Source organism: Sorex fumeus, unplaced genomic scaffold (genome assembly GCF_029834395.1).
Source record: "Sorex fumeus unplaced genomic scaffold, SorFum_2.1 ptg000128l, whole genome shotgun sequence".
Lineage (NCBI taxonomy): Eukaryota > Metazoa > Chordata > Mammalia > Eulipotyphla > Soricidae > Sorex > Sorex fumeus.
Genome location: NW_026606185.1, coordinates 26,512,984 through 26,523,865, shown reverse-complemented (window position 1 = coordinate 26,523,865; position 10,882 = coordinate 26,512,984). Strand labels below are relative to the sequence as shown.

General features: G+C 53.9%; 1 protein-coding gene across 1 annotated transcript in view; it reads right to left on the bottom strand.

The window, feature by feature from the left end:
• Nucleotides 1-2,974: 2,974 nt before the first annotated feature.
• CABLES1 (Cdk5 and Abl enzyme substrate 1) overlaps nt 2,975-10,882 on the bottom strand; it is a 108,973-nt gene continuing 101,065 nt past the window's right edge. Inside the window, exons 8-10 of the mRNA XM_056137991.1 lie at nt 8,001-8,107; nt 6,609-6,816; nt 2,975-3,219 (exon numbers count right to left, since the gene is read on the bottom strand). Of these exons, the coding sequence (XP_055993966.1) occupies nt 3,079-3,219; nt 6,609-6,816; nt 8,001-8,107 (456 nt within the window). The 3' untranslated portion in view covers nt 2,975-3,078. The remainder of the gene's footprint in view (nt 3,220-6,608; nt 6,817-8,000; nt 8,108-10,882) is intronic.

Below are 10,882 nucleotides of genomic sequence, written 5' to 3'. Positions count from 1 at the left end.
CCTGGATTACACAATGAACTAGGAGGCCCCCAGCCAGCTCCGGCAAGTGAGACAGAGGGGCCGCTGGTGCTGTGTGACCTGGGGCCACTGTCACCCTCTCTCTGGACCTTTGCTTCCTTCCTTCTAGGAGACAAGCTCTGCCGGGACCCACTTCCTACTCCCCAATCTATACCTTTGGCTGGGGTGGCCTCACCTGGGAGTATCTCTCCGTCTACAGTCTATGCCCCCCCCCCACATACCTACCCCCGAAATCTCTTCTCTGCATGGAAAGGGTGGTGGAGGCCACCTCTAGGGATACTTGGTCACCACGGCTAGACAGCACAGTGCGTCCTGGGACAGTACAGAGAGCCCCAGCCGTGCTGGGGACCACCAGGGCTTGCCTGGTGCAGGGAAGGGGTGTCATACAGTGCCAGAGGCTCAGACTTAGGGGCTCCACCTGCAAGACCCACATCTCAGTCCTTGGCTCTCTCTCCTGGCCGCTACTCGGCTGAAAATTGCTCCCAGTGTTTCTGGATAGGGGACCCCTTGCAAGCAGGCCACAGCGTGGTGTCCTGTCCCCAAACACAGCAGTGCCACCAGTACATCTGCCCATCTGCTCACATGGTTGCTGCCTCTGACCTGACAATGGGCCACACTGACCTGGGGGGTCTGGGAGCCCCCAGCAGGGCTGCCAGTGTCACCCGGAAGCAAGAGGCAGGGAGGGCAGAGAGGATTCGCAAGGGTCCCATCTGCCCCAGGCCACTGGCTTGGCGGACAGAGCCTTCTGGTCTTCTAGAACATTCTGCCCCTCAGGCAGATTTCCTGATCCTCTGCCAAAACCAGAGGCTGGGATGAGTCTGGGGCCCAGAGCGGGGGCACACGCTGGCCCCTCCCCACCTACCCCGCCTCCTTCGCCTCGAGCACTCCTGTTCCGGACAGGGGGAAACCTCCCGAGACTCCTCCATCCCCAGCTGCTTCCAATGGTTCTCGATGACAACCCAGACACCCCAAGGTCACAGTCATTTACAGTGCTTCTCGAAAATGAAAGTACCAGCTTCCTAGTAAGTGTGTCGGAGGAACTGTTAAAACTCCCCCAAATCCAAAAAGTTGAGGCTGAGTCAAAGCTGCATATTCCCCGTCCCCCCGCCCCCCACACCCAGCCTGAGCAGAGGGTCCAAGTCTGCCCATCAGCGCTGCCCTGAGCTTGGCAGGGGACACAAGCAGATGGGCCGCGAGACCTCCAAGGGCGCTTTCTACAGGGCAGAGATGGCTCCCACCCACCAGGCCCTGCAGCAGCTGAGAGGCCGATGGGCAGCACGGCTCCCGGGAGGGGCAGTGCGGGCAATGTCTGTCCAGAGGTCCGGGACACTGGCCAGTCTGCCACCATCTGCCTCACAGACAGCAGGTCTCACATATCAGGGGCTGAGCCCAAGAGGCCATGCTCAGCACGTGCCCCCACTAATCATGGCTGAGACCACAAGAGGCAGTGGTCAGGATTAACTCCTTTTTTTCTTTTTTCGTTTTGGGTCACACCTGGCATTGCACAGGGGTTCCTCCTGGCTTATGCACTCAGGAATTACTCCTGGTGGTGCTCAGGGGACCATATGGGATGCTGGGAATCGAACCTGGGGTTGGCCTTGTGCAAGGCAAACGCCCTACCTGCTATGCTATCTCTCCAGCCCCTCAGAATTTACTCTTGGCTCTGTGCTCAGGGAGCACTCCTGGAAGGGAAGCCGGGTCAAACTCATGCAAACCAAGTGTCCAACTCACTCTACTCTCTCTCTCTCAGGCTCTCCGGTCCCCATCTTACAATGGAATCCAGCCAAGAAAAATGTGCCTGCAAAATATTTAGGTCGAAACGCAGTTAAATCTGTGACTCCCGAGAAGGCTGAGCTCTGTCTGCCTGCTCCTGAGTCTGGACCCCGAACTTCTCACACATGCCACGTGACTGCTGGATTCTAAATGTGTGTGTGGAGCAGATGGATCCGGGATGCAGGGCCAGCACCAGCTGGGGAGAAGCGTCTACACGTACACAGACATGGAAATAGAAACAATAAAATATTTTAATTCTCTTTTTACATGACCACAGGTTTTTGTTTTGTTTTTCCAGTCAGATGAACCCTGGGGCGGCCCTTCCCCGCTGTGGCAAGGAGGTGACAGTGTGGTGACAGGCCTCAGCTCCGGCCACTCCATCAGGAGGTCTTGGAACATTCCAAGCCGTCACACATCTGGGATTTTGTATCCTGGGTACAGCGATGAAGAGTCACTGTGGCCTTGAGCCACTCGATGTCAAGATGCAGTTTTTGTTCAGAGACTCGCTCCCCCCGCTCCTGCGTCTTGGCCCCCACCTGGATTTGTAGAAAACACTTGTAGAGAGATTGCACCGTAAACGTGCAGCTGAGGCACTCTAACATAGAGCACAGGGACGCGCGCCCCCAACAGCCTGCAGAGAGGCGGCCGCACCCCTGCCTCCACAGCCAGCCCGCTGCTCCTCCTTGTCCTGCTGAGGAACGACATCCTCCCCCAAGGACAGAGGAGGGGACGAAGACCAGGGCTGCCTCCAGCAATTCTGGAAGAGCGTGGGCGAGTCCACCTGGCTCGTGGGCCCCGGCCGAGCTCTGCAGGCCAGCGGGGGCGGCCTGGCTGTGGGGCTGGGGCTTTCGGGCGGGGCAGCATCCCTCAGACACACACGTTCACAGATACCTCACGGGAAGTACATGTCCAAGAGCGGCTATGAAAATTGGCACGTTCTTTCGACACAGGGACAGTCCTCTCTGCAAAGCAGTTGCCTCACGCCTGCATGATCCTCTGCTCGCCAGGCAGGTGGGCGTGCGCCTGGGAGGAAGGCCGGGCTGGGCTGGTCTGGGTGGCTGGAATTTCTCACTCGTGGAGCCCCCTGAAGGGTCCCCTGCTCTCGGAGGGGTCTTGCCTTTCCTCTACATTGTTGTAAGCAGCTTGGGGCTCATCTCAGTTAGCCAGGCTGCAGACTCCCTGAAGTTTCCCAAACAGCCAGCGAGGGAGAGAGCGTGCTAGGCCAAGGCCCGGTTCCGTAGCATTCCAGTAGTAAGTGCGGGTCTGTCTGTGCAGGAGGGCCCTGTGCTAGGAGCTCTGGACCAGGCGTCTGTAATGGGGCATGACTTCGTGCTCGGGCAGATGAAGGGCAAATTCCAAGGCCACTAACACTGGAAATTCGAAGGCAATCAGTTCTCGCCTGTTTAGCCGGAACTTCTCTTCCAGTTTCTGCAACAACATTAAAGAAAGCCAAAAATTTTTAGTTTGAAATCAATATCCTAGGGGCTGGAGAGACGGTACAGGGGTTGAGATGCTTGCCTTCCATGCGGCCAACCCTGGTTCAATCCCAGCAGTGGGTACGGCCCCAAAACAAGTCGCTCAGCTCCATATTCTTCACTGTAACCTCTCTATTCACCAGGACAGAGAAGAGATTGGAGGAGGACAAAGCAGGCATGAACTGGGCTTCCTGCTCCTGGTCCCAAATCTTCCAACTCCCCGGGAGGACCATGGTTGCCTGCCTAGAGCCTCACAGATATCCCAGACTCCTTTCATCTACGGGGAATTTATGATCTCTGCTTCACAGTAAGAAAACAGGCGACGGAGATCAGACTTAAGTGTACATCTTAAGTGTACTTAAGATGACATGGATGTACACTATAAAGCTGAGGTTCAGGCTCAGGTGGACCCCAGTGCGCCCTGCCACACTTGTTCCTCACACTCAGAGAGAAAGCTAACAGGATGGCAAGCCACCTACGGCAACAACCACCACCGACATACTCAGAAGGGGCGAGCTGGTTAGATGCAACCTCTTCGTTTGTTTGTTTGCTTGTGGGGTCACATCCAGCAGTACTCAGGACTTACTCCTGGCTCTGCACTCAGGGATGCTCAGGGATCACTCCTGGCAGGCACCGGTGACCATATGAGATTCTGGGGATTGAACCCAGGTCAGTGTCAAACAAGACAAACGCCCTACTTGCAGAACTAATGCTCCAGCCCTGGATGCAATCCCTTATCTCACCTGGTCCTCTCAAACTCAGAGCATCGCAGCTCTGAGCGGGCACTGAACCAGGGATCCCTCCCTGCACTGTCTTGTAGTTCCCAGCTGTAGGAGCTGTGAACTGCAGAAGCAGAGAATAATCACAGGGAAGACACAAAAGGCCGCTTTTTTTTTTTTATAAGTACTATGTGTTAGGGCATATTCTTGCTGAGTCTTTTTTTTTTCTTTTTGGGTCACACCCGGCGATGCACAGGGGTTGTTCCTGGCTCTGCGCTCAGGAATTACCCCTGGCGGTGCTGAGGGGACCATATGGGATGCTGGGAATCAAACCCGGGTCAGCTGCATGCAAGGCAAATGCCCTACCCGCTGTGTTATCAATCCAGCCCCACTTTCTGAGTCTTAAACTGAGCTTTGGAGAAAAAAGAAATCTCATCAATGGGGCAGGTGGGGACCACATTCAGGTTATAATTGGAACAGTATCTTGCATTGTGTTTATTGTTACTGCAAATGGTTACTCAGTACTGCTATCCTCGGCATTGATGCTATTAGTGTTTCCTGGTGTTATACAACTCAATTATGATTAAGTATGCATATCACTCATCTTTTTTCTTACTATTTACTTCTAAGGCACCATCAGCTCAGCAAACATCTATGTAAACCTACTGATCCTCAGGTCAAATTTGGTAACCAAAGACCATTTCCATGCTCCTCAAAATATTTGGGTGAGTTTGTACCATTTCTGAAAAGCCAGAGAGGACTGATTCTCCACTGACAAACAAATAGATAAACAAAATGTGTTAAGTACGTATAGAGGAATATAACTCAGGCTTAAAAGGGAATGAAGTCCAAACCCCCGCCACAACATGGATAGGTCTGGAGGAGGTGAGGGCAAGCACAGTGAGCCAAGTCTATTTACATGAGGTAAGCGGTCAAATTCAGAGGACAAAGGAGATGGAGTGCCAGGGGCAGGGAAGGAGGAATTACTGTTCAAGGGTATGAAGTTTCAGTTTCACAAGATGAAAGGAGTCCGAGAGATGGATGATGGTGATAGCTGTGGGGGAAAATGCGTTTAGTACCACTGAAGCATACATTTAAAAATAATTTAAATGGCAACTGAAAACAGAAGATTCTCTCTGTTAGAAGGAAGGCATTGCCATTAGCTTCCTGAATTCTGCTCTCCTTTTTGCCTCTGCAGACAACTACACAGCTGGACTGGCACATGGCATCAACTACGGCACAGGTGCCCGGGCCTGGCTGAGCCTGCAGGGTTGTTTCTCAAGGGAGTCCTGATCACAGGCCCACCTATGTCATTCCCCCACCCCCCTCATGGACAACTTGCTGGGGATTAAACTTTACACGTTGTTGCTTTTTGGATCACATCCGGCAATGCACAGGTGTTACTCCTGGCTCTGTACTCAGGAACTACTCCTGGCAGTGCTCAGGGGATCATATGAGATGTTGGGAACCGAACCCAGGTCTGCCACATGCAAGGCAAGCACCCTACCCACTGTGCTATCGCTCCAGCCCCAATACTCTGCATTTTTTTTTTTTTTTGCTTTTTAGGTCACACCCAGCAATGCACAGAGGTTACTCCTGGCTCATGCACTCAGGAATTATTCCTGGCGGTGCTTGGGGGACCACATGGGATGTTGGGAATTGAACCCGGGTTGGCCACGTGCAAGGCAAATGCCCTACCCACTGTGCTATCACTCCAGCCCCAATACTCTGCATTTTGAAAGAGATGTTTTACCCCTACCTGCATGGAGGTCAGGGCTTCCTGGCTCTGATAGGATTCACCTTAATTTATATTTTAATTATTATTTTGTGGTTGCAGTTGGGCTTTACTTCCAAGTTGGCCCATTTAGAAGGTGGAGGCAGACATAGATTGGGTGTTGTTTTTTGGGGGCCATGCCCAGAGGTGGGCAGGGGTCACTCCTGGCTGTGCTTGGGGGACCACACACATGGTGCTGGGGATCTGAACCAGGGTTAATGGGATACAAGATAAGTGTGTTCACCCATGAACTCTCTCTGGTCCCTAATTTATTTTTAAATAACTTTATCTTTAAATTTTACATGTTATTTTTAATAACTCCTCTTATCTACTTACTGGTGTATGTATGTACAAGTGCAGCTCTGGGGCCCCAGACACGTTCAGCCTGTGCTTATCTAGTGAGCTCCATCCCCAGTGCCAAGGATCCCCTTTAAAGGAGACGTCACTGAACTGAACCCACAGTTATCCCTAGAAAGGGCCAGGGCAGCAGGAAGTCAAGATTTGCTATGTCGCAGTGTCTCAAGGGCCATCAGTGGGACATTCCGCCCACAAGATCCCCAGTGGTTAGAGCAGTTCCTGGCTAAGAGCATTTCAGCCCACACAGTCGTCTAAAGATAGACGTTCATGGCCTGACCCAAAACGGGGGAATCCTCAGTCACATCAGAGATCATCCTGCATTGTAGGTCACCCCAAAAGGTGAGGTGATGCTGGTGCAGGAAGGACTACCTCACAGCCACTGTCACGTCCCCCTCTCAGCTCTCCCAGGCACGGTCCCCTACCAAGCTCCTTGGGGAGCACCAGGCACTGGAGGCAGCCTGGCTCCAGCCGCCACCAGGACGGGCCACTCACATCGATCAAATGCTTGACCTCGTGCTTTCTGAGGTCGCTCCCGATCTTGGCTGCCAGCAGCACACACGCTCCGGCACATAGCTTCCGGTTCTGCTTGTTCAGCTTTCCCTTGAGGGCGAGCTTCTCAAAGTAGACGAAGGCCATGGCCACCGTGGGCTCCTCGAAGCCACAGTCCTCCTGGGCCAGCTTCCGCATGTCTCGCTTCAAGCTAGAGCAGGACGGGAAAGTCCTATGAGAATGAGGAGTTTCAGGGGACCCCCCCCCCACAGTGGAAAAGCTGATTCCAGCCAGGGGGCTGTTTCCCTCCCTCTTTCCCAGAACAGTGGTGGAGAGAATGAGAGAATTCCCTCGAGTCATGCTCTATGTGGGCGGCAGATCTGAATAGAGGGTGGGAGGTGTCGCAGAATTCCCATCTGGGTGAAGTGTCAAGACCAGACCCACATGAAACCCCAGGACCACAGAGAAGCCTTGTGGCTATCCAAGGGTGCCCAGGGGAGCCTGGAGCAGGGAGAAGTTGTGAGAACAGAGTTAACTCAGGACAGAAGAATAGAGAGAAAAGTGAAGTACTTGGGGTCAGCCCTGCTGAGTCTCATGACATTCACTAATCATGAACAAGAGGGGCCAGGCTAGCACCACCAGGGGGCCCGGTGGTAGGACAGCAGGTAGGACATCTGCTCTGCATGTGACCAGCTCAGGCTCAATCCCTGGCATCTCGAATGGTTCCCACGCCCCGCCAGGAGTGATTCCTGAGTGCAGAGCCAGAAATAACCCCTGGAGCACTGCTCGGGGTGATCCACACCCCCTCCTCCCCCCTCTCCCCCAAGAAAAGAGCAAAACCAGGAAAGCTACTGGGCACAGGGACAGTAAGATGATTTTTCTCATAATTAAACCAGTACAAGAATGCACACACCTAAATACTGGTACTCGGTCCTATGTGTGCTGATGAAGAGTCTCTGCATAGACACACACACAGAGACATACACATAAACACACACACACACACACACACACACACACACACACACCGACCGCTGAATGCACCCCCACACTCCTGAATACCTCCCCCTTAAACACACACACACACACACACACACACACACTCAACACCCCGAAACAGACGCCACTGTTCCCTCTGATACCGGCTCTTTTCTATTGTGCGGGAACAGTGGCTTCATGTTTCCAGAACCCAGCGCTGACTGGCCGTGACCCCCACTGCAGATGGCTCCTTCCTCTTGCACCCGCCCGCCTTTTAGTGTCCACACCTGCACCATCAGCAGAAACACCCGGACACCCCCCCCCCAGGGCAACCAGAATGAACATCCTTCGACACGTCCATCACAAGTGAGCAGGGGGAGAGTCCCCACGGCCTCTGACCCCCCACCCCTCACCTACCTCCTTATTTTACTGAGAGTTAATTTGATGTGAGGAAACTTCTCCTTAAAGGTCTCGTTCATGTCCTTTTTAAGATCCGAGGGCTTCACGTAATCGATGACCGTGGTCTGGAACAAAAGGGACGACTTGGTTATGCCTTCACATAAGAGGCTTGAGGAAATGACAGCTGCAACCATGAGGGCCCCCGGCTCCCACTACTGCAGGAAGCCACAGGGGCCAGGCCCTTCAGGCAACACTCGGAAGCCTGCAGACCAGTGGTTGCCAGCTGCAGTCGGCTGAGCAGTGCCTCCCCCGCTCCACCTTTTTTTTTGCTTTTTGAGTCAAACCCTGTGATGTACAGGGGTCACTCCTGGCTCTGCACTCAGGAATTACCTCTGGCAGTGCTCAGGGAACAATATGGGATGCTCGAAATTGAACCCGGGTTTGCTGCATGTAAGGCAAATGCCCTACCCGCATTGCTATTGCTCCAGCCTCCAGATTTGTGACTTTCAAAGTTGAGTTTCTGGACCACACTTGTTCTGGTTTTTTTAACTTTTTTTTTCTTCCTGTCTTTTTGGGTCATACTAGATGATCCTCAGGGATTATCCCTGGCTCTGCACTCAGGAGTTACTCCTGGCGGTGGTCAGGGGACCATATGGGATGCTGGGAATTGAACTCGGGTCAGCCGTGTGCAAGGCAAATGCCCTCCCCGCTGTGCTATGGCTCCAGGCCTGTGCCTCCCTCTTACCAGCCCACTTCTCCCGAGGCAGGGCCAGGCTGGGACTGGGCTGTGCCCACCCAGCACCATGCCCAACCTTTCCGCTCCTGATCAGATGGAAATAAGGAGTGGCCAGTCCAGTCCCTTATGACAGAGGCTGGCAGGGCCTGGGGGCCCCACCTCTGGCGAGTTCACGGCAGCTCGACCTCCCTTAAGCCAAGGGGTGGGCGTGGGGAGGTGGCAGGATTGCCCCGTGTGTGTGCCATCTCTGGGTCAGAGCAGATGGAAGCGTGACCTTGCCCTGGCTGAGATCTGCAAATACCGTTTCCGAAACACATGGCATTTTGAGGCTATAGGTCTGCAACCTGTCTCATTTGTTTGACATATACATACATATGTATTTTTTTTTTCTATTGGGGCTGGAGCAATAGCACAGTGGTAGGGCATTTGCCTTGCGTTCAGCCAGCCCGGCCGAGCCGGGTTCGATTCCTCCACCCACCTCGGAGAGCCCGGCAAGCTACCGAGAGTATCTTGCCTGCACAGCACAAAGCCTGGCAAGCTACCTGTGACATATTCAAGATGCCAAACACAGTAACAACAAGTCTCAAAATGGAGATGTTACTGGGCCTGCTTGCAAATCAATGAATAATGGGAGGACAGTTTGTTTGTTTTTCTATTGTGGGGGGCGGGTTCGCCGGGAATCAAAGCAGGGCCAGACACATCAAAATGATTGCTCTACCACTGCGGAACCCCCCACCCCCCAAGCCCTCTCCTCCTGCCCTTTAGCCTCTTGTGCTGGAGAAATGATTCGACCTCTGGGGCTGTGCCCTTACCCTCCCCAGCTACCCGCCCGCCAGACTTGGCCTATCAGAATACAAGGATGCTGCTTCCTTCCTCTCCCTGTCTCTCTTGCTGGCCAGGACAATTTTCTCCAGTACTGCTTCTCTGAGCGGCAGCTGGAGGAGGAGGAGGAGGACGGATTCTGGAGCAAGACCCCGGGTTTAAGTCCCAGCGCTGCCTCTGTTTCTGCACAGAGCAAATGGCCTAAGCCTCAGTGTCTCCACCTCTTCCCCTGCCCTGTCTGTCCTGCACTGCGAGGGCCCAGGGCTCCGGGAGACCAGGGGGCTGCTCCAGTCCCATCTGCACTCAACAGCACTCAGGATCCTCAATCAAGGACTCAGAGCTGGGACCCTTGGCTTCCCTGAGCCCCTGCTCCTCACCAGCCCCCTCCAAGGGCCCCACTTTGGGTGGGATGCATTGCCCCGGTCCCAGGGCCATCCCATCAGGCAGATTCCATGGGTTCAGTGTCCTCTGGGAAACATGGAACACAGCAGTCAAGGGTGGGGCGGGCGGGGGGGATACCACCTCACACCCACCTCCCTTCACCCCCCGCACTCCCCTAGAGAGATGGCTCCTCTGCCCAGTGGCGGGGTGAGCTGAGCTGCAGGAGGGACACTCCACCCTCCAGCATGCATTCCTTCAGACTTGAAAGAAAGAAAATGAATTAAAACCAAGGACAGGTGCATATGCTGCCTGATCCCATGTGCTATTTGCACCCGCGTGGTTGAGCACATGCAGTGGCCTAGCACATGTGTCGCCCGCATCTCCCCTCTTGAGATGTGTATTTTCATGTTTTCCTATCTAATGCTGGGGTGTGCGTAGGGGCTCTCTCTACCCTTGGAGAAGCCCGCATTCTCTCTTGAGCGCGTTACTCTGTCTCTCTCACTCTCTACTCTCTCCCACTTTCTCTTCCTCCTTCCCTTCAAAAGTCCTCTAAATAAAATGTTTTATTCACACACACACACACACACACACACACACACATACACAAAATAACTGAGGACAGAGCTTTGTTCTCATCGCCTCATCAATCTAATTGTGGGTTGACAGACACGTGCAACTCCGGAGTTTCTCTATGCATGTGTGCATTTACTCTGATTCCAGGAAACAGGCTCTGGTTCCTTCCTGTGCTGGGAAGCCTGTGAGGGACCACTGTCCTCGAGGAAGCCTGTGAGGGACCACTGTCCTCGAGGAAGCCTGTGAGGGACCACTGTCCTCGAGGCACCGAATTCCAGACTCTGGGATTGCTTCCTGAAAGACCTGCAGTGGCTAACAGCTGCACAGGCCGCCTGCATTGTTTCTGCAGAGCAGAGAGGTTCCTCGACAGCTCTTTCCTGCAGCTGCC